Below are 24,802 nucleotides of genomic sequence, written 5' to 3' on the forward strand. Positions count from 1 at the left end.
TAAATTTACAGCCAATTTTCCCTGATAGAAGCACAAATTCCCTGAGCTTTCCCTGAGTTTTTCCAGACTACTCAAAATCCCTGAGAATTCCCGGTTTTCCCGGTTGGTAGACACCCTGCATAACCCATATAATGTTGCTGTATTATCTTCGTCATGTCGAAATCCTCCATTGACGCTACCAATGAACCAGAACTTACTTGATGTTCATGTCGATGGTGTCCCTTTGACGGCGTTAATAGATACTGTAGCCCAGGTATCCATAATGAGTTGTAACCTCCGTCGTCGACTGAGGAACGTTTTCACACATGCTACTACACGAGCCGTACGCGTGGCCGATGTAGCACTGTTGACGTTACTGGAAGGTGTACTTGCCGTATAAGCATTGCCGACTGCCACCTTTCTGTTCTTTTTGCAGTGCTGACCAACTATCCCCATGACCTAATCCTCTGACTCGACTTTCTTACAGCTCATTCAGCTTTGGTCGACTGTTCTGCCGGTACCCTTTGCCTCAAACTTCCTCTACTCGCGCATATTCATGCCGAACTGTCGAAAAAATTTAGTACGACCGCCTTCGTCCGCCTGCTGCCAAAGCCTTGCTATCAAAGACTTGCTATCATTTTTCCCTGTGCCCAATGGTGATTACGTTGCCACACCTCTTCCTGGAGTCCTTTTGATGCGCAATATCACTATGCCCCACTCCGTCGTCACCGTCATCGATAACCGGACATGGCTCCCCGTCGTCAATTTTGGCCCAACAAAGGAAGTTCTACCCCGTGGCATACCGGTTGCAACGCTGCGTGCTATAGGAGATGACCACGTCACAACGTTTTCAGTAGGCGTTTGCTTAGATTCTTCACCATGTCCACATGCCCGGACACAACATTTCGGCCCAGGATTGCTGCGGACCTATTGCCTGAACAAGCAGCAGCTCTGTGTCGCCTTTTGGTTTCCTGCCACGACATCTTCAACCTCAACAATTACCAATTGGGCCAGACTTCAATTGTTAAGCATCACATAAATACTGGTGATGCCACTCCTATTCATCACCGGCCATATCAAGTATCTGCTTCAGAGCATAAGGTTATTCAAGATGAAGTGAACAAGATACTTGCCAAAGGTATTGTTGAACCTTCGTCAAACCCTTGGGTGTTGCCCATGGTGCTTGTTAAAAAGAAAGATGGCACATGGCGTTTCTGCGTAGATTATCGTCATCTAAACCGCATTACCAGGGAAGATGTCTACCCCTTGCCTCGCATTGACGACGCTCTCGATTGTGCCAACTACTTTTCATCAATAGACCTTCGGTCTGGTTATTGGCAAATTGCTAAAAAAATTATATTATGGGGTTTTACGTGCCAAAACCACTTTCTGATTATGAGGCACGCAGTAGTCGGGGACTCCGGAAATTTGGACCACCTGGGGTTATTGAACGTGCACCTAAATCTAAGTACACAGGTGTTTTCGCATTTCGTCCCTAACGAAATGCGGCCACAGTGGCAGGGATTCAATCCTGCGACCTCCTGCATAGCAGCCCAACACCATAGCTACTAAGCAGCCACGGCGGGTTAGGCAAATTTTGGTGGATGAAAAGGACCAAGAGAAGACCGCACTCGTCACCCCTGATGGTCTATCCCCTTCAGTCACGGCATATACATTCGTGGACGCAATTTATTTTTGTCATAACTGTGCAGTGATTGCAAGTCATAGACAAGGAACACTAAGCTTTCAGTAAAGTAAACATTCCGCTTTCTTCAAGTACAGCCGTTTCACTTCTGAATGAAACGTGTCACTTCAGATGACCACTTTGGTGAAGGCACTACCTTATTTGAAGGGGCGTCTGAAATGGGGCGTTTCGGTAGTACAGTAAAACCTCGTTAAACCGTACCCGCTCAAAGAAGTTTCGTTTTAAAAGTAGTAAAGTCAAATCCCCAACTCAGTGGCCATTGAACATAATGTGTTTTGTATCCGCATAAACCATACCAGCTTATTGCGTATGCATCGGTTAAAACGTAGCGTTTCCACTTTTCATCGCGCAAACACGGCGGTGCGTCGTCTCCATCGGGCGGCCCTGCAGAACAACAAGATTCAGAGAGTGGAACAATGGCCTCCAAGCGCCCTGTGTGTTTGCCCGTGAAGCCACATTAACATCAACATCATTTCGACACCATGCCAGAGAGTGTTGTGGCGTCGGGCTAGCGAGGACTCGCGTCATGCCGAAGCTCGGATAAAAAAGACGCCGGGTGCTCAGCATAGAAGAAAGATTAGACATCATATGTGCTATCGAACGTGACACAAAGCCGGTGCTGGCACGCGACAGGGATCTGCTGTTGACTACGGTGTGTGGCATTTGGAATGCGAAAGAGTTGCTCGGCAGCGCTGCTGCGACCGCGAATAGATGTCGGCTACGAGGTAAGACTTTTCACCCTCATTGCCTCTGTTGTTGCCGAACTGTCGACTAGCGACAGTGATGAGGACACGGAAAGTGGCAGCAGGGGCAATTCAGGCCCAACAGTGGCAGAAACTGCGCGTTACGTCAGCCTCATGAAAGTGATCGTTGCAACGAGAACAGGGCTGCGATAACGTAACTCTATTCCAAACAAAAAGTATTCCAAACTCCGGTACCCAGCAATGAGAAAGGTGCCCTGGGACTTCTGCAGCACTACTGCGCGTGTGCACGGAGACTACGTAACGCCAATGGGGAATCTGCCATGCGAGTGTTTGCTGAGAAGAGGGGGCTGGCTGAAAAGCTGGCACGCAGCTTCAATAAGTTTGAGGCCGCTATCGTCGTGCTAGGCCGCCACGGCATCGAACAAAAATAACACTTTTGTCTCGCGAAGTGAATAAATATTGCATGTTTTTTCCCCCTTTCATCGCACTCTCTCTGAGTTCCGTTTTCGACAGGTAAATGGGCGATCTCATGCTATTTTGGTTAAACAGTACTATCGTTTAGTATGTATCTTTTCTGAGCTCCGGCCAACTACGGTTTAACGAGGTCTCACTTAATTACGAAATATATTTTTTCCCCTTGTTGTAATGCTAGCCCTCAATAATTAACCAGTGCAGGTTATTCGAACGGCTGATTAAATATTTTCAATGGAGAAACAAAGCTTGACTGACTACAATAAATGAATATTTAATTACTACGAAATTATGATGGCTCTCTACAAAATGTAGTCATTCTCATCCCCCCTTAACTTGCTTTCTATGGAGTATCCAGCACCTTGGCACAAAATTATGCAAATTCAACACTTTTATCGACAATCGATCGTAATTCGTGACTGAAGGGGCTATACCAAAGTTATGCCATTCGGTCTATGCAACACCCCAGCAACATCCGAATGTATGATGGACTCTTTGCTTCAAGGGTTCAAATGGTCAGCATGCCTCTGCTACTTAGATGATGTTCTCGTATTTTCACCTACATTTGAGACACACCTTGAGCACTTATCAGGTGTTCTTCAAGTCTTCCGCGAGGCTGGACTCCTACTAAATTGATCAAAGTGTCACTTCAGTCATCGGCAGATTACAGTGCTGGACCACCTCGTCGACGCTTCCTGTTTTCAACCAGACCCGGACAAAATTCGTGCTGTCATGTCTTTTCTTGTACCTCAGTCTGTCAAAGACATCCGAAGTTTTGTAGGATTCTGCTCCTACTTCCGACGCTTTGTTAAAGACTTCACAGCAATTGCCCGACCACTTACTGTTTTTCTGAAGAAGGACGTGCCATTCACTTGGGGCCCCGCTCAAACTGCCGCCTTTGCCCACCTCACTAACATTCTCACCACGCCACCTATACTGGCCCACTTTGACCCATCCTCTCCTACAGAGATGCATACTGATGCCAGTGGTCACGGTATCGGAACAGTCTTAGCCCAGCACCAACAGGGTCAAGATCGTGTTATCGCCTATGCTAGCCGCCTCCTCACAACAGTGGAGCACTACTATTCGATTACAGATTGTGAATGCCTGGCTCTCGTTTAGGTGGTTTACAAAGTCCGCTCGCACTTGTATGGCACGCAATTCTCTGTAATCACAGACCACCACGCGCTCTGCTGGCTTCCCTCACTCAAGGATCCTACTGGCTGGCTTGGTCGCTGGGCTCTGTGGCTGCAAGCATATTCCTATGTAGTAGTGTACAAGTCGGGCCATTTACATCAAGACGCAGACTGTTTATGATGCTATCCAGTGGACAAACCACCCGCCGAACCTGACTCCGATGCCGACGATTGCATTATCTCCGTTTCTCATCTCCTACACATTGCTAACGAGCAACGCCGTGATGCCACCTTGTGCGCCATCATTGATGGCTAGGAATCTTTGCTTTCTGATTCGTCCCTTCACCTGTTTGTTCTCCAGGATGGTGTATTATACCACCACAATGCACGCCCCGACAGTCCTTCCCTACTCCTCGTCATTCCCAAGCACCCCCAGTGAGCTGTTCTCCAAGAACTTCATTATTTACCAATGGCAGGTCACTTTGGCGTCTCCCACACCTACGACAGGATTCGCCGGCGCTTCCTTTGGCCAGGCCTTGCCTGCTTCATCCAAAAATACGTTGCGGTGTGTGAGAAATGCCAGCGCCGAAAAACACCATCGACACTCCCTGCCGGGTGCCTTCAACTGCTCAACATTTCTTTGGAGCCATTCTTTCGCATTGGCTTGGACTTACTTGGACCTTTCCCTCTATTCACGTCTGGCAACAAGTGGGCCAATGTGGCAACAGATTGCGCCACGTGCTACGCCATCACCAGAGCACTTCCAACAAGCTGCGCCATGTGTCACCGATTTTCTTTTACGCGACGTGATTCTGCAGTGTGGTGCTCCACACCAACTGCTCATTGACCATGGTCGGACATTTCTTTCCAAAGTCAACGCCGACATCCTGCAGTTCTGCTCAACCAAGCACAAGCTGACTACGTCTTACCATCCCCAGACTAATGGTCTCGCGGAGCGTCTGAATCGCACCCTAAAAAACACGCTTGCAAAGTATGTCTCGCCCGACAATACTGATTGAGACTTTGCCCCACCCTATATCCCTTTTTCATATCATTCTTTGTGTCACGACACTTCCGATTATTCCCCATTCTTTCTGTTGTTCGGCTGAGAACCCACACTGACACTGGACGCATTCCGTCCATCTGCCGCAGCAGAGACTAGCGAGTATGCACTTGAAGCCATCACCAGGGCAGCCCTAGCGCGCGAAACTGCCCGCGCTCACATCCTGACCTCCCAAGAGAAGCAACGGAGCTTGTACGATTGCCAAAACAGAGATGTCCACTTTTCACCTGGATCTCTGGTACTCCTGTCCCCCCCCTACTGCGGTCCCCGACTAGTCACGTTGGCTTGTCAGAAAAAATCCTGGCTCGGTACACAGGCCCGCATAGAGTGCTGCGTGCCGTGACTCGAGTTGCGTACGAAATCACTCCAGTCAGTACCAGTGCCTCATCTGCCCCGAATTCCACTGACGTTGTGCATGTCGCACGCCTCAAGCCAAATTACTCTCCTGTTATCACCGATATTTAGACGCACCGGGACAGTGCTTCTGAAAATGGGGATAATGATACATGCATATTGCGTGTTTCTTGTGGACCATGCACGTGGGCGCCCCGACGAAGACGACGAACACTCTCTGGCTCTCGAGCTGTTGGCTGAACTGGCCAACGCTGCACTTATCCTTTGTAAATATACTTTGTAAATATTCTCCAGTTCTTAATCCTTTGTTCACGTAAAATAATACCCAAGATAGGATAAACTATACCACGTAAACTTTTGCTGCCTGGAACATTGGAAGTAAAAGGAAGAGAAGACAGGAAAGATGCAAAGTAAGAAAGAAAGGTGAAGATTCCAGAGGAGAACAGGAAAAGGCAACTATCGATTTGCCCTGGGTCAGGCAGTCTGGGGGTGCCGTCTATGTGAAATCGAGGCCAAAGGAGTGCATTGCATTCGTCAAGAGGCCTTCAAGGCACAAGCACTCGGCATTGGCTCTATTTATTTATTTATTTATTTATTTATTTATTCAATTTACCCTACAGGCTCGGAGGAGCATTGGGTAGGGGGGGTTACAGAATAATGACAATAATTAAGGCAAAAAGGTAACTACATAGTAGGAGAAACAAATAAATTTGTAGAATGGAAAAAAAAGGAACACTGGTAAACATTGAAAAAGAAATACAAAGTGAAGGGAATACAATACAATACAAAGTCGTAAATTAATACAAAGGTGAATAGAATACAAAGTCGAAGAACATAGTCTAGCGAACATGTGAAGTTGCAAATGTTCATGAAATTTGGCAGGACCTTTTAATGAGACAATATCATTTGGAAGGCTAAATACCATAGTGCAATGGCACGTGGTAATGCAGAGTTATTGAATGACTGTGTGCGGCCAAAAAGGTGCCTGAAACTGAGATGATTACGAAGTCGAGTAGATGTACGAGAAGGAATTTCAAGCGACAAACAGCTGGACCACGAGTTATATAAGTGTATATGAAAGGGCATAGAAGGGCAACAGAGCAGTGGGAATCCAAGTCGAGAAGGGGAACATCGCATTTAATTTGGGTAATGCTAGATTGACGACTGTAATTGGAAGTTATACAGCGGGCGGAACGATTTTGGATGGATTCCAATTCATCTATTAAGTATTGTTGATAGGAGACCAGATCGATGAAACATATTCCAGTTGAGGGCGTACAAAAGTTTGGTAGGCCTGTTGAAGGATGGTAAATGGGGAAAGATGAAGATGACGACATAAAAACCCTAAAGTTCTGTTAGCTTTAGCGGATATCTTCTCGATGTGAGAGCGTCAGGCAAAATTAGTACAAAAATAAACACCAAGATATTTGTAATAGAGTGATGAGGAACTTAGCCAAACAGATTTTGCAAGGAAACTTAGGAGCTGGTTTCATACGACTGAAGGAAAGAACCCAGCACTTAGATGTGTTAAGTGTCATTTGCCAACGGTCACACCACTGATTAACTAGGTGAAGGTAATTTTGTAAAGTTACATGGTCATCATGACAGTTAATCGTTCTGTAGATTACGCAAGCATCCGTAAAAAGTTATATGCAGGAGGATATGTTGCTGGCCAAATCATTGATAAAAATTAGGAAAAGGGCCTAATACACTACCCTGGGGTACATCTGACGTTACAATTGATGTGGAGGAGCTAAAGTTATTCACAGACACAAACTGTTGCCGATTAGACAAGAAATTGCTTGCAACAAGAAGCTTGCAACAAATGCATGTTAGCGAAATTGGGCAGTAGTTACCAGGTGAGTGTCTGTTTCCATCTTTGACTATCAGACTAACTTTGGCTATCTTCCAGTCAGCAGGAAGAAGACCGGTCGATGAAGAAGACTGCGGAAAAATAATAGTATAAAATCTGACTGGACATAGCTGACATGTTTTTTAGAATTTTCGAATTAATATTGTCAATGCCACACGATATACACATCTTTAAAGCGCGCATCAGTTTTGAAATGCCTTCAACACTAATACCGTGTTTACTCGCATAATGATCGCACCCCTGATTTTGCGTCAGTTTTTCTGACAAAAAAGTGCGATCATTATGCGGGTTAAATTTCCCGCGAAAAAAAAAAAAAAATGTTTTTTCGTCCCGCGTTTGCTGCGGGACACCAAAACAAAAATGGCAGCCGGCGGAGCAAGCCGAATGCGCCGAATACAATTTTTTTTTCTTCTCCTAAGTACATTACGTGCATTGAAACAGTTTCTTCCGTATAAGTAATGAATAATATCGTTAACATTGGCAAGTTTGCAGCAATAACGTAGCCATGTCCACTTTGAGGGGACAGAAACAGATAGGCGCACTTAGCTGCCAGTGACATAGAAACACATGGCCGGCATGCTGCGGAAACTGCGGCATCTGTCTTCACTACTATCCTAATACGGCATGTTTGCACTAAAAGTGGGTAAATATCTTAGGTGTGTTACAAGCGTCGGCATATGAATAGGGTACACTTTTAACGTATCAGTGTAAACGTGGCTACTATCATTGCCGTTCGCGATTTGTTGCGTGCCCACGACTGCAGATGAGAAGAATCGAAAGGCGCCTTTTTTTGTTGTGGACCACAACCATTATAAAGCCTACACACAATAAAGGCAAGTTTGGTTGCAGCTTTTTTTTAGTCATAGAAGTGCGGAAAGTGATGAAAGTAAGGAAATGAGGCATCTACTTAAGGAATGTTTGGTGCATGCAGACTGCTTGGTTTGTCTTGAGTCGTTCATTCGACAGATGGTAAGCGCAATTAATATTAGCTAGATTTGGCACACAACATATCGCTGCGGCAAGTTCAGGGTGCGATCATTACACTGGAAATAAAAAAATCGAATTTTGACGACAAAATTCAGGGGTGCGATCATTATGAGAGTAAATACGGTATTTATAGGGGGCATGAAGCGATAATCAAGGTCGGAGATACAGGGAATGGAGGAGCAGTCTTCTTTAGTGAACAGAGATAAAAAAAAAAACGAATTGAAAGTTGAAGCACACTCAGAGGCAGAGACAAGAACATTGTCAGCGTTATGTAATGTAACAGTACTACAGCCATGATCAGAAGAGATAGCTTGCCAAAACTTTCTATGGTTAGTGTGTAAAAGTGAGGACAGATCGGTGGAAAAATACTTTTTCGCTTCAGATATTGCAAGACAGTAAGATTTTAAACAATCTTTATATTTAGACCATGATAAGGGACATGACAGCCGTTTAGCAGAAGCATATAACCTTTTTCTTTTCTGAGTGATCTAAGCGATTTATAAAACCACGGGTTATGTTTGTCATTAGATATAGTGACTAGTGGCACATATTTATCTAATAGAAGCGACATAATATTTCTAATTGAATTCTTCAACAGACCTGTTTGTGAATGATGGAAGAAACGTTTTCTGAAAGAAAACCTCAAATTCATTGTTCATTTGTTCGTAAATTGCCTTGTTATAATCCCTGATAACCTTACGTTCAACACCAGCAAATTTCAGTGGAATATCAATTGAGAACTGCAGTAGGTTATGGTCACTAAAGCCGCCAAGCTGCACAACAGGGCCTATGCTATGTGGCTCTGCTGTGAGAATAAAGCCTAATGTATTCATGCCGTGAGTAGGCTCAGAGACAATCTAGGCCCAACTCCCAGGATCTCCTCTTCCACGGACACGGCTAAGCCATGCACGGTTAAATGCAGCAGCCCCGTGTGCTCGGGTCCGTGGTGCAGCAACACCCTGCTCACGCAGATGGGGCCCCCACAAGCAATGAAGGGACTTCTCTTTTCGCACTCATCAGCCTTGGCCTGTGTAGATTCGATTGCTGTTTCGACATGCCAGTTCAGCGTGGTCTCGTATTGCATCAAGCACAATAGGTTCCTAAGAGGAAGCTTTAGCTCGGGCCCAACTCCGACGCAGCCTAGTCAAATACATGTAAAACATAGAAACACTTTTCTGAGATAACTCTGGACCGATTTTAATGAAGTTTGTTGCGTTTGAGAGAGAAAGGTAAATTCTAGGGACTGCTGGAAGCGGAACTTCTATTTAGGGCCTGAATTTTGTTAAAAGAATTTTCAAAAATTTGAAAGTTAGAAAAATAGAAGCACGAAGTTTACAAATTGATAGCTCTGTGTTAAGACATATTTTGGTTCTGCAAGTGGCATCCATTAAACCGTTCAAAGCAGACAAACTTAATATGTTAATTTATAGCTTACGTGAATTTGTCATGTTGTGTACAAGGGTTCTGAAAAAGCTGCATTTCCATATCACTAAATTTTATTAGATTCATGTGTAACATATCAATTTTGTCCACTTTAGATGTAGTATTAGATGCAATTCACATATTTGTGATACCATTTTTGACTGCCGAGTTACACAGTTGTAAACGATAGTTTCGTTTTCTGAAAATTTACTATTTTTGACAATTTTTTAATAAAAATTAATGACTTAAATTAAAAATGCGAAACAAACAGTCACTAGATTTTAAGATTTTCTTTTAAATGCAACAAACCTAGTCAAATTTGGTGCAGCGGTAGCCAGGAAAAACGAATTCTCCTTTTACATGTATTTAGATAAGAGCACCCAAGCTAAAGCTTCCTCTTAATCGTTTGCAGTATCTTGTTTTGGTAGATCATGTGTGGCCATATCCGAGTCAACTGTGTGTCACATGGCAAGCCTTTGCGCATAAATAGGCCGGTTTCGATGAAAATAAAACCAGTTGTTAGTCGGTGCTTGTAATGCGCTTTTGTGTTTCTTCTTCTCAGTCGCACTGTACTTTTTGAATAGCTATGAAGCAACTTGCCCAAATCAGTTTTACTGTAAGGGAACAATAACTGAACAAATATAACTATGTGGTTTATTGACCTGTGGCTTGCAACAACCAGCAGCAGCACCACCAGAATACCAGCTGTCAACTTTCCTTCTGCATTATATTTATTTATTTATTTATTTATTAGAGGGACACTAAAGGTTACTATTAAGTGAACGTGGACTGTTGAAATACCATCCCAGAAACCTCAAAACGCTTGTTTCGTGCCAAGGATAGACTTATTTTAAGAGAAAATGCGTTCTGAAGCGTCCGCATACCTCTAGCGCAGTTCAAATCGCCCGCCCTCCGATCGAGGAGTACTGACATCATGGTCTCATAGTGACGTTGCGCCATCGGTGAGTAGAACGGCGTCCGCAGACGGCGCTACGGCTTTTCTGCGCAAAACGCAAACACACGGCCAGAAACAGAGCCAAGACAGAGCCGACAGCAGAGCGAAAGCGAGAGTATGGTGGCTAGCAGAAGGAGAAACGGGCGACCATAAGCTGGTACTTTATTCTATGACGTAAACTTTGACGCTCGTCACAATGGACCCTGAAAACGACAGATTGGCTCGCGATGCTGGGCTCAAATTCAGCGATTTAAGCACTGACGAGCGCGACCTGCTGCTGAGGGCTCGCGCTGCCGGCGTCGTTGCGTACTACGACGGCGGCCTCAACACCGGCTCTCCGGAGCGGGAAAGCAACGAGGGCTTCCCACGACATCACAAGGACGTGGCATTCTCACTGCTTGTTCGAAATGAAAGTTTCGCGAGCCAGCGGAACGCGCACAGCACGACGCGATAACGAAACTACTGAAACTCCAAAGCGTGCGCGGCGCAGAGTCGAGCGAAAACGAAACCTTTCGACCACCCATACTACTGAAGGGTAACGTCAAAATGTTATTTTTTCTTAGAATCGAATAGACATAGACAAGTAGCATTTTCTTCCGTCTTATAATCGAATAAAATGATATTTTAATACGAGTAGTTGAGTATTAGTAACACAAATTATGAGGAGTGCTTTCGTCATCGGGCTAGTACCGGAATGTCGCTGGGGGGTCTCAAATCGTGTCATGCATTTACCTCAATTTCTCGGTTACTAAAGCTCTGTTCGCGATTAGATTGACGCCTTAGACGTTCTAGAACATTGCTCTACCCCTTTAACTTGACTTTCTGGTAACCTTGAGTGTCCCTTTAAGACATACATTTTGCAACTTTAGTTCTGGACCTCTGCATAACGATGGGTTAGAGACTTGTTGAACATGTTTTAGGAGTACTTCTTATCATATTCCTAGGGGAAAGCAGCACAACCCCGATGAAGGACAAAAGGCCAGGTTGCTGTGTTAATTCAGAGTACTCTTTGTTTGGCCAGTTGGTGAAACATGGCTATTAGAAAAGGGACGCAAGTTAGTGCATACACTGAGTCTGTCAATAAGAAAGAAGGCCGGAGTATACAAGGCATTCAAGATAGCACCAAGCCAGAACTTATATGACAAGCTTAGAACTCTAACTAAAATCTTGAAACAAGAATTAAAGGCAGCAAAAATAGCATACTTGTCATCGCTAGCTGATAAAATAAGATCTAATCCTAAGGAGCTATGGCGATATGTCAAAAGCAACAGAAAAGACAGTGTCGGCATTCCTGCTCTCCAGCATGAAAGTGATCTGTTAACGTCTTCACAGCATGTCGTCATACTCCGATACCTGAATTACACGAACAATTACCTCAAATGCATGACATCGTTTTAAATGAGGCTGGAATTAGGGCTCTGTTGTGCCACATTAATCCTCATTTTGCTCATGGTCCGGATGGTATATCAAATCACGTCTTGAAACGCTGTTCCCACAGTATTGCTCCTATCTTGGTTGAATTATCTACCAAGTTAATAAATTCTCAACAATTACCTAATGACTGGAAAATGGCCAATGTAACTCCTATATTTAAAAGTGGTCGTCGTGATTTGGCAAGCAATTACAGACCAGTGTCTTTGACATCTGTTTGTTGTAAAACACTAGAACATGTTATTTACTCTGGTCTTATTAAGCATCTTCATGATCATAATTTTTTCATCCCGACCCAGCATGGATTTCGCATGGGATTATCCTGTACCACTCAACTTACTGAATTCATACATGACTTTGCACTTGGCTTTAACAATAGTACAGAGACTGATGCTATATTTATTGATTTTCAAAAGGCGTTTGATGTAGTCCCGCATGACTTACTTTTGCACAAACTATCATTTATTGGCCTCCCCGATTCACTTTACGGTTGGATTAAAGATTATTTGCATAAACGGCAGCAAAAAGTGGTTCTGAACGGTGCCACGTCGAGAACGGTTAATGTTTTATCAGGTGTGCCTCAAGGGTCGGTCCTTGGGCCGTTGCTGTTCCTCATATTTATCAACGACTTAAGCGAAGGCTGTGTTTCAAATATCAGACTGTATGCGGATGATTGCGTTGTGTACCATCCTATGTCTTGTGCCGAACATACGAGTGTGTTGCAGTTTGATCTCGAAAAAATTTGTTCCTAGTGTGCTAAATGGAAAATGGATTTGAACGTAGCAAAGTGTTATCATGTTAAATTTACGAACAAAAGAAAAGGTGCCCAGTTCATACTCAATAAATAATGTTTTAGTACAATGCGTTGACGAAGTCAAATACCTTGGCGTCACATTAACTGCGGGATTAGACTGGACATCCTACATTGACACAACAAGCGCTAAAGCGTGCCGCCTTTTGCACCTTTTCCACAGAAACTTCAAGTATGCGCCAAAACCATTGAAGGAAGCTTTATATCTTACAAATATTAGGCCGGTGTTAGAATACGCTTGCGCAGCATGGGACCCCTTCACAAAAGTTCTTGAAGATAAGTTAGAGCGTGTTCAGAAAAGGGCTGCAAGATTCGTCATGGGCATCTACAACTACACAATTAGAGGTTCGCAAATCAGGGAAAATCTAGGATGGAAGTTGCTGTCCACAGGCAGAAATATAATCAGGTTAAAGCTTTTACACAACATTAACAGCAGTAACACAGGAATCGATAACAACATATATTTAAAACCACCTCATTATCAATCTAAAAGACGCAACAATTCCAAGAAAATAAGGGCCTACCAAAGTCGTATTAATGTATTTAAGTTTTCATTCTTTCCGCGAACAATTGCAGATTGGAATTTACTCCCGGATGAGATAGTGTCTGCACCCAATTTTTCATCTGCTATAGAGAACTTTATGTGAATCTGTTTTAGAAAATATTTCCAGTGTGCCATTTTATAAAAAATTTTATAATCGGATGCATTGGATGTGTTGTTTTTCTTTACTAATTACGATTATTGTATTTCTAATACCACAGATGATATAATGCCGTTGTTCCCGAAGTTGACTTTTATGTTTGTAATTAACCCCCCAACGATAATGCCCAACTCGGGCGTTGTAGGTATTTGTAATAAATAAATAAATAAATAAATAAATAAATAAATAAATAAATAAATAAATAGATACAGACGGGACTAGCGACCGGCCTACAAGCATCCAAACAGGACAAATGTCCAGTGCACTTCGTTCATCTGTGTGTTCATTTGTGAACCTCTGACAGCTACGGACACGTCGATGTCCCTTTAGTGCACTGAGAAAAACTTATTTTCACTTGCATAAACGAGATTCTGGGGTTTTACATGCAAGAACCAAGATAGGATTATGAGATGTGCCAAGTGAGGGGGGGGACTCCGAATTAATTTTGATCCCTGGGGTTCTCCAACATGCACCCAATGTGCGGTACACAGGCATTTTTGCATTTCACCCACATCGAAATGCAGCCGGGATTCGATTCCACACCCTCAGGCTTAGCAGCGCAACACCAAAGCCACTATGCCATCACAGCGGGTTCATTGCATAGTGAATGGACTGAGATACAAGACAACCACCACAACTTTGCCTTCCCAGATAGAAACCAGAGCAAACCACCACTTGAGCTCAAATAAACAGACTGCACGACAACTGAACAACACGAGCAGATAATGCCTTCATTAATGAATGCTTTGCAGGTCCTTTATATGTTTGCAACTTGGCTAGAAACCAAACAAATGCCTACTCACCACAGCACAGTAACTTCCGGGATGCAGTGTGCCAGCAGGAAAGGACATCGTCATATTCTCAGCCTGCATAGACAAATGCCTTGGTTGAAGCCACACAAAACTTAAGCCTGTTTCACAAGCAAGCAATGGCGCGGGGGTGGGCGCGGCAGCTGAGCGACAGCGCGGCACGCAGGCGCAGTTTCGTTTCGTACGCCTCATTTTGGTGCGACGCGTGCTGCTGTGATCCACAGTGTTGCTTGCGGAAAGCGTCCGTGAGCCGCGGGATTCAGCAGTCTTCAAGAGCTGCACCTTGCTCCACATTTCTATCTTCTGGCGCGCTTGAGCTGCGGGTTCGATCGGTGTATTAAGTTGGTGCTCCAATTTCATGCTTGTAAACCTTGCAAAAAATAAAAACACTTGTGTATCGAACGGTTAATACACCTATTCCTTTCACATTTATATCTCTTTTAGCTCTTTATAGGCGGCACCTTAAAAGTCTTGCTAAGTACACACACACAGAATTAGCCACATGGAAGCAAATAAATGGGTTGATTCGTATTTCCTCTATCTGGGCTTGAAGCACGTGCACATCTGCCACTAGCTCTTGTTTTCGTATGCGGCAAGGCATTCGGGCACCATCTCTGCCACCCGGATGCTACAGCCCTATGGACGGCTTTCAAAAAATAGTTAACTAGGGTTTAAAGGCGCAAAAGCGACTTGGGCCATGCTGCGCCAGTGACAGGACAGTTTAAGATCCAATGTTAAGGCACCATTAGCTGTGTTATCTTAAAGTCGATGTAGATAACCGGTTTCATCTAAAAACTCGAACAAGTTAGTGAATGGCACTAGTGCATCATCGCCCAATATTAAGGCAGGGTGCAAAGGTATATGTAAGTGATACAAATTTTTGAAATGTTTCCTCCTCTGTGTTTCAGTGTGTGGACATGATATAATGATGCGAGTTACTGCAAGCGGTTCATGACATTTCTCGCATGTTGGTGCGTTTTCGTTTCGAAGTAAAAAATTGTGTGTTAGATGTGCGTGTCCAATTCGAAGTCGACATAACATTACCTCATAGAACCATTCTTGGTGAATACATGATTTCCACTCGCGAAACAGGGGTTTAGTCATATGTAACTTGTTATTTACGTACGAGTTCCATTCATGTTTCCATTTTGATGCTAGGGCCTTACGAACCGCTCGGATACTGTCTTTGTATGGAAGTGTTATGTGTGTTATGCTTTTAAGCGCTGCCATGGACGTGCTTCTATCTGCTGCTTCATTCCCTGGTATCCCAACATGGCTTGGAACCCAGCAGAATCGCATGGTTCCTTCGTATTTCTTGTTGAGTACTATGTTTAAGATATCACCAAGCAGGGGTTCAGACACGGAGTTTAAGTTTAGGGCTCTTAGAGCACTTAACAAGTCGGTATAAATAATAGCATTCTTGTGCCCGTTGGAAGTAATTTTTTTAACTGACATCCATATGGCATAAACTTCGGCGGTAAACACTGAAGAAAAATTATTTATCTGAATGCTATTTTCCCAATTTTTCGTCACGATCCCAACACCTACATGTTCTTGTGTTTTAGAGCCGTCAGTGTAAAATTTAGTGTAATTTTTGTATTTTTCTTGAATAGCTCAGAACTCTTGTATTATGTGTTCTTGTGGAATATCTTTTTTCTTTACATGTGTTAACGTCCAGTCACATAGTTGTGTAAAATTGCACCACGGAGGCAATCTTGGTGACCTTTCGCGCTTCAGGAGGGACATCATAAGTCTGACAATATTGTTCGTGTCTTAAGATGAGTGGCCGAATCATGTTTGATTTATTTGTGCAGCGTATTCGTGATTTGCACTGTGTTACAATGTTGTAGCATATATGTTGTGGTGATGACCGAATTCTTAATACATAGCAAAGTGTAAGTTGTGGTCTGTGGTGCTGTAATGAAGGCTCATTGGAGTCAACGTATAAACTTTACACAGGCGATGTCCTGCAAGCACCACTTGCTAGTCGTAGGCCGAGATTATGAACTGGATCAAGTCAATTAATGTAGGACTGCCTAGCTGCACCATAAACTACACTGCCGTAGTCGAGAATGTTACGTACAAGGGACCGGTGTATACGTATAGACATGTTCGGTCATATCCCCGGTGCTTATGTGATAAAAACTTGAGGATATTTAGCGCTTTGTTTGCTTTAATTTTAGCTGCGTTAATGTGGGCCAGGAAGTTCAGTTTAGTGTCAAACGTTACGCCTAGAAATTTATAGTGTTCTTTGACCTGTAGCGTTGTACCATGCAATGTGAGACCTGGAGTGCTGTGTAACCCTCGCTTCTGCGAAAAGAGAACTGTAACAGTTTTGTGTGTTGAGAACCGGAAACCATTTTTGTCAGCCCATTGTGTAAGATTATTTATCGTTATTTGTAGTTGTCGTTCGCAGGTGGGTAAGTTTAAGGCACAGCAAGCCATTTGCAAATCGTCGACATATATTGAATGCATAACAGATGATGGGATGATCTTATTTACAGAGTTCATTTTGACTATGAAGAGCATCGTGCTCAGAATGCAACCTTGTGGAACGCCATTTTCTTGTGTGAATGTGCACGAGAGTATTGTGCCGAGATGTACTTGAAATGTTCGATTCGACATGATATCGCGTAGACAATTTAGCATTCTTCCACGAATTCCCATGTCAGCCAGGTCTCTCAAAATTCCGTATCGCCATGTGGTATCATACGCCTTTTCAAAATCAAAGAAAACCGCGAGGCAGTATTGCTTGTGAAGAAACGCGTCACGTATTTCATGCTCTAGTCGCACGAGATGGTCAGTGGTGAAGCACCCCTTTTCGTATCCGCACTGGTGTTTGTCTATTAGGTTTCTTGTTTCAAGGATGAATGTGAGTTATGTTTATAATGCTCTCATAGGATTTGGCTAGACAACTTTAGTGCAATGGGTCTATAGCTGCTAGGGGATGTTGCGGGTTTACCAGGTTTTAGAAAAGGCACTACTACCGCTTTTTTCCAATCTGTGGGCATTACCCCAGACTCCCATATCTTATTGAAAAATTTAAGAAGTGCCCCTACCAATGCTTGGGATAGGTGTGCCAGCATTGTGTAGTGCACACGGTCGAGACCTGTTGCCGTTTTTTTACCGGCAGAGAGAACTCTCTTCAATTTTAAAACTTTTTGTGCGCAAACAAACAAGGACGAAGAATAGGGGCAACACAAGGACGAGCGCTTTCCTTGTGTTGCCCCTATTTTTCGTCCCTGTTTGTTTGCGCACAAAAAGTTTTAAGATGAATCTGTTCCAACTAGGCCGACTCGCAGTTATGCTTCAGTTCAATTCATGTATTGTGAGGGGGTTATTGTACATTTCAGCTGAAGCCCCAGTGGTAGGCAGTCTCTCTTTCTCAGCCGATTCTTTATATTTTAAAAATGAATTTGAATAGTTTGCTGAGCTGGATATGTTATAAAAGTGTTCACCTAATAAGTTGGCCTGATCCTGTAGTGTTGTTTGTGTGCCTGGACATGTAAGTAGTGGTATTGTGTATGATGAGTACTCTCCTCTAAATTTCCTCACCTGGTCCCACATTCGTTTTGACGTGACTGTACTATTGATTGAAGTTACGTATTTTTGTCATGATAATTTCTCCACATTTCTTCGAATAAATCGTGCTTTGGCCTTGGCCTGTTTGAAATTTAGAAGATGTTTATAAGTGGGGTACCTCCGTAGAATTCCTCAGGCTTTATTTTGTTCTTTTTTGGCTTCAGTACAATTGTTTGTCCACCAAGGATTTAGCTTTTTGCACACAATACCGGATTACTGGGGTATTGTCTTTTCTGCCGCTGATATTATAACTTCAGTGATTTTTTTATTAAGTTGATCAACACTAAGCTCTGGTGAAAAGACATTTTCCACTTTCACATTCTCCATAAAAACCTGCCAGTCAACGAGCTGTAATTTCCATTGGCGTGGCCTTGTTACTAAAGTTTGTGGTGATGGTAGGAGTTTGATGAGTGCGGGTAAGTGGTCGCTACCATATGACGTGTCGAGAGCTTCCCATTTAAAATCAGTAAAAAGAGAGGGCGAACAAAAAGCTAAATCTAAACTAAATGTGCGGGAAGTCGGTGAGAAATAAGTTGGCGCACCTGAATTTAAAAGACAGATATCATTTGACAGAATAAAATCTTCAACGAGTTGCCCTCTTTGGTCAGTTTTGACACTGCCCCAAAGAGTACAATGAGCGTTAAAATCTCCTACCAAGACAAATGGCTCCGGTAACTGATCTATTCGATTTTCTAAGTCTTTAGTGGTACAACGTGTGTGGGGTGGAGTATATAGTGAGCAAATGGTGATGGTTTTGTAGGATAGAATGGCGACAGCTACGGCTTCTAAAGATGCATTTAATTGGACATTTCAGGTAGGAGTGCCGCCACTCCACCTGACAAACGGCTGGAACTTTCACGTTCTCTTCGGACAACGGTGAAGCCTCTAAGGAATTGACTGTGTTTAGGACCCAAGTTAGTTTCCTGTAGGCAAAATGCGACTGGCGAAAAGTTATTTGTTATGTCTTTAATGTCAATTAAATTGCGAATCAGCCCTCTACAATTCCAATGCGTAATAAAACCCATAGTGGTAGAATTGAGAATGTTAACTCATATATATGTACTAAGTAACTGTAGGTGACATTTGTTAGTGGGAATGTACTATTGGAAGAACGATAACCGTTCAGGTTGCCGGTCCCTTTGTTCGCATAGTTATTGTGAGCTTGTCTTTCTTAGTGCGCTCCAGAGAGCGCTGATGTTTTGGCATCGATGACGCTGGAGTTTTGGTGTCGACCTCCATAGCCTTCTCCGAGGCGCTGGATGATCGAGAACCAGGCGCTGAGACGCGCGGTTGCAGGCCTGGGAGTTCGATTTAGCCTAGGGCCCTGTGGAACTGGGGTCTGCAGGCCCGTCTGTGATAATGATGATGGAGCAGCACTGGCTGCTGCCACCAAGGGGATGGATGGAGTTACTACTGGGCCACTGACTGCGGTCTCTGTAGACTCCTGAGACCACTACGGTGCTGTCCCCCTGCCGCACCGCACTGGCGTAGGTTGTTTGAGGTAGTGTGCTAGTTTCTTTCTTGCTTCATAAAAGGAAATCTGCTCTTTCACCATAAGTGCAATTATCTCTTTCTCTTTCTTCCAGCAAGGGCAAGATCGTGAATATGCTGGATGATCTCCTTTGCAGTTTGTGCAGTGTGGAGCAGCATTGCAGTTCTCCGACTGATGGTCATTGGCACTACACTTTGCACATGTCGATTTACCTCTGCATGATTGCGATGCATGTCCGAACCTCTGGCACTTGAAACATCGCCTGGGGTTTGGGATATACGGTCTTACGTTGATCTTAAGATAGCTTGCTTCAAGTGTAGTAGGTACAATACTGGTACCAAAGGTAAGCATAATGTGTTTGGTCGGGATTTGTTCGTCATTTCTTCGGAGAGATATTCTTTGAACTTTGATTAGATTTTGTTCTTGGAAACCTTCCAGGAGTTCTTCATCGCTTAGGTTTAAGAAATCTTCTTCTGATATTACACCCCTGCTTGTGTTGAGAGAACGATGTGCTCAGATTGCGACTTTGATGTTACCGACACTGGCGAGATCAGCGAGCTTTTCGACTTGGTCTTTGGTTTTGAGTTACAAGGAGGAGGTCCCCACGTGACATCTTTGAAGCTTTATATTGTTTACCGATTTTTTCTACTAGGCATTTTGCTATTAGGAATGGGGATAGTTTTACCCACTGTGGTTGCTCAGTGGCTATGGTGTTGGGCTGCTGAGCACGAGGTCGCGGGATCGAATCCCGGCCACGGCGGCCACATTTCGATGGGGGCGAAATGCGAAAACACCCGTGTGCTTAGATTTAGGTGCACGTTAAAGAACCCCAGGTGGTCAAAATTTCCGGAGTCCTCCACTACGGTGTGCCTCATAATCAGAAAGTGGTTTTGGCACGTAAAACCCCAAATATTATTATATTATGGGGATAGTTTACTCATTGGCAGAGATCCTTCACTGTGGATCACATGGTAGTGTGGGAATGTTTCTACATTGGTTTTTAAAGTGAAATCAAAAATTGCTTCGGTGCGCCCTCTTTTGTTAGGACGATCTTCAAGGGGGGGGGGGGAGAATGCATTTGCCATGTCATTCTTAGAATATTCAGCAGCGATGGTAGCCACCCACCACCGAGCCCAACAAGGGGACACTACGAGGTTAGAAACATACCTGTAGACGTCAGCTATACAACGCTGCTATAACCTAATACATGTACCCAAGGCTGGGTAGATACACACGGTTAACCCTTGCTGCCTGGAAAATGAGAAGTAAACTGAAGTGAGTAGAAGACAGGAAAGATTCAAAGTAAGAGAATGATGAAGAGTGGAGAAGGGGACAGGAAGAGGCAACTACTGATTTCCCCCGGGTGGGTCAGTCCAGGGGTGCCGTCTATGTCAAGCAGAGGCCAAAGGGGTGTGTTGCCTCCGCCGGGGGGGCTTAAAGGTCCAAACACCCCGCATCAGCTCAACCCCCAGGCTCCCCCTTTCCCCAGACATGGCTAAGCCGCGCACGGCTACACGCGGGAGGGTCCAACCCATGTGTGCCCGGGTACGTGGTGTCGCAACACACCAAACACCTGCTGACGCAGACGCCCCTGCGGGGAGCTTCGAAAAAATATTGCATCCCTTTTCACCTCTAGACATTTGAGCTCGGGGTACGTGACCTTTTACCTGAAGAAAAAAGAACAAACAAAACTACGAACACGCTAGCTCGGAGTTGTAAAGAAGAAAAAAAAAACACCTACAGGCGCTGCGAACAAAACATATGGACTGCCATTTTGCCCCGTCTGCCTGGATCCATATGTGGTCACCATCGGGGAGAAAAAGAGGCAAGAAGAAAACAACACGTTGGGACAATTTGGCTCCAAAGAATGGAACTCGAAAACAACAGATCGAAACAAGTGGCAATTCTGAGGCACCAACAGACATGGCCGATTCAAGCAACGGTGACATTTACTTAATGGAAGTGTACGTCACTTGCGATGATGAGTACCTTCAGCTTCAGTCCATAATTTCTCCCCAAAGAACCCTCCTTTCTGTTGCGAAAATCCTTCATTTTAGCATCCCAAACAAGTGGATACTGCACAACTTGAGTGATGAGCAGCTCATTGAAGACCGCGTGAGACATTGCTAACTGGCAGCGCAGGTCGTCTGCTTCAAATGTCGTCTGCTAGAACCGTCTGCCCAATCAGGAGAGTTCCCCGGTTCCTTGCGCTGTCAGCGCTTCAGCCACGCCTCTGCCACATAATTTTAACGTCACTGCTCAAGGCACTCCGCCATTAGTTGCCGCCCTGGCCGTCCACGAATTTTTTCCAAATGTGATCGTGATCACAGCAGGGTGCACCACTCGGAAAACTAGTAATGGGAAAGGAGGCTTGCACGCCGCGCCATTTCTGGTCCAAAATGGCTCGCACGTGAAACAGGCTTTAAGCGTCCCAGTACTCACACTGCTTCATTCTGTTCACACGCATACAAGGTACACCAATGTGTACCTTGTATTGTATTGTATTGGGTTTTATGGCACATAAGCAACTCAGGCTATCATGCGCCAAACACATGGTATAATTTATTTCAAAAACTTGGATATCCTCAGCGAAAGTCCTTGTCCGGACAAGGACTCTGAGGAGCCCAACAAATCAAATGAAGACCTCAGCCTTCTTCTCAGGACTGAGAAAATGGGTGAGGTGCATCATAAGATGCGTGAAAAAACTGGGTAAGAATTTTTAGAATTAGTAGTTCTGTGATATGTTATATTTCGTTTAGGATCGCTGCGTCTTTCAAAAAACTAAAAACAGATGAAGTTCCTACAAGTGAGTTATCTCCTAAAAGTAGACTGGGATGCAAGGGAATGCCTTCATTGTAAAATACAGTAAAATATTTTTTCCTTAGCCGTTCGAGTTGTGTGCACGAGAATAAAATGTGATTTACAGTGAGTTCATCTCCACATTTCTCACATATGGGTTTGTCTTGTTTTGTCAGTAGAAAGTTATGTTAGGCGTGTGTGTCCGATGTGCAGGCGGCATAAAATTACTTCTATAAAACGTTCCTCATGCCTGCATGATCTCCATTCTCCCAGAATAGGTTTTACTAAATGTAGTTTGTTATTTTCTTCGCTATTCCATGTACACTGCCATTTTTCTTTAAGCTTATTTTTTACTAACTTCATGCAATCTGCATAGGGTATATTTACAGTACTGACATCCTTATGGCAGGTTTGAGCAGTGCACCTGTCAGCTCTCTCGTTGCCTCTAATTCCGTGATGGCTTGGTATCCAACGGAGCTTAATTTCGTGTCCTTGTGTTTGAGCAGTTATTATGTTATGGATTATATTTTCTATTAAAGGTGGCCTTACGTTTCTGGCTTTCAGTGCTCTGATTGCACTCAGCGAGTCCGTGTAGATAATGCTGTTTTGAATGTTCATCTCGACTATTTTTGATACAGCCACCGAAATGGCATAACATTCGGCTGAGAAAATTGGTGTGCACTGAGGCAGCCTGACGACCTTTTCCCATTTATCTTGCACTACAGCACGTCCGACGTAAAGTGATGTTTTAGAACCGTCAGTATAAAATGCTGTGTATTCTTTGTACTTTACATCTAGCGCCGAAAATTCTTGTATTATATGTTCACGTGGAGTTTGCTTTTTATGAAATTGTGTCAGTGTGTAGTCACCTACACTGGGAAAGGTGTGCCAAGGTGGCAGTGGTTCGGGTCTCTGGGCAACATCAGGCAGTGTGTCTAGAATACTTAATTCCTGGCAAATTTCTTCAAATCGGAGAATAAGGGGTCTCGTCGCATTCGGTTTGTTGTTAAAAAGCTGCTTAGACGGGCACTTCGTAACTATGGAGTAGCAGAGATGTTTTGATAGTGAACGGGTGTTTAGGACATATGCACATGTGAGCATGGCTCTTCTATATGCGAGGGCTTGTTCGTTACATTCGACATATAGGCTGTTTATGGGTGATGTCCTGTATGCCCCACTTGCAAGGCGCAGACCTGAGTTATGTACTGGATCTAATTGCTTCAGGTCGGACGGTCGAGCTGAGTTGCATACTATGCACCCATAATCGAGGCAAGAGCGAACTATACTGCGGTAGATGTGTAAAAGGCAGGTCCTATCAGCCCCCCAGCATTTATGTGAGAGCACCTTTAATACGTTTAATGATTGGGAGGTTTTCTTCTTCAGGTTCTTTATGTGTGGCAAGGAGGTCAGTTTTCTGTCAAAAGTTATGCCCAGAAATTTGTGTTCACTTTTTACCGGCAATTCCGCTTCGTTCAGGTGTAGACTAGGATCTGTCTGTAGGCCATGTTTGAGTGAGAAAAGGATGGCCACTGTTTTCTGTGGGGAGAACCGGAAACTATTTCGGTCAGCCCACGTTGAAAGTTTATTTATTGTTAACTGTACTTGTCTTTCGCATCTTGGTATGTTTCAGGACGTGCAAGCTATCTGAAGATCATCGACATAGGTTGAATACATAATTGACCTTGGAATTATTTTGCTGATTGAATTCATTTTAGCAACAAAGAGGGTCGTGCTTAAAACACTCCCTTGGGGCACTCCATTTTCTTGAATGAAAATTCTCGACAGGGTTGAACCAAGGCGTACATGAAATGAACGGTTTGACAGGAAGTCTTTTAGGCAGTTCAGCATCCTGCCACGTATGCCAAGTTCAGCCAAATCGTGAAGAATTCCGTACCTCCAGGTTGTGTCATAAGCTTTCTCTAAATCGAAAAAAACAGCAAGACATTGTTGTTTGTGTATAAAGGCTTCACGGACAGTATTTTCAAGACGAACCAGGTGGTCTGTTGTGGAGCATGCCTTTTTGAAACCGCACTGATGGACATCGAGAAGCTCACGGGCTTCTAGCACGAAGGTTAATCTCATATTCACGGTACTTCCAAAGGATTTTGCAAGGCAGCTGGTGAGCGCTGTGGGCCTGTAACTACTGGGAGAGGTTGGAGGTTTTTCGGGCTTTAAAAATGGAACGATGATGGCCTTCTTCCAGGCTTCGGGTAGTTTACCCGATACCCAAACCTTATTAAAAAAAACTTAAGAGTGCCTCTACGGCAGGTTCAGAGAGGTGGGACAGCATTTGATAGTGTATTCCGTCAGGGCCGGGTGCAGTCTGTTTACCAGCGGATAGGACTGTGTTGATTTCTTAAACTGTGAATAATTTATTATATGGTTCATTTGTATATCCACTTGCAGGGAGTCTTTGTTTCTCGGCTGTGTTTTTGTACGTAAGAAATGATTCTGTGTAGTTTGATGAGCTGGTAACTGCCGAAAAATATTCACCTAAAATATCTGCCTGTTCTTCTATGTTTGTCTGT

The 24,802-nt window shown here is 43.9% G+C and overlaps 1 protein-coding gene across 7 annotated transcripts in view; it reads right to left on the reverse strand.

The window, feature by feature from the left end:
- The window catches only part of LOC142592536 (uncharacterized), a 238,163-nt gene that overhangs the window by 124,907 nt on the left and 88,454 nt on the right, over window positions 1-24,802 (reverse strand). For all 7 annotated transcript variants that reach the window (XM_075704033.1, XM_075704029.1, XM_075704027.1 and 4 more), the window contains one exon: window positions 14,396-14,458. In XM_075704033.1, coding sequence (XP_075560148.1) covers window positions 14,396-14,458 — 63 coding nt within the window. The remainder of the gene's footprint in view (window positions 1-14,395; window positions 14,459-24,802) is intronic.

This window comes from Dermacentor variabilis, chromosome 9 (genome assembly GCF_050947875.1).
Source record: "Dermacentor variabilis isolate Ectoservices chromosome 9, ASM5094787v1, whole genome shotgun sequence".
NCBI classification, from domain to species: Eukaryota; Metazoa; Arthropoda; class Arachnida; order Ixodida; family Ixodidae; genus Dermacentor; species Dermacentor variabilis.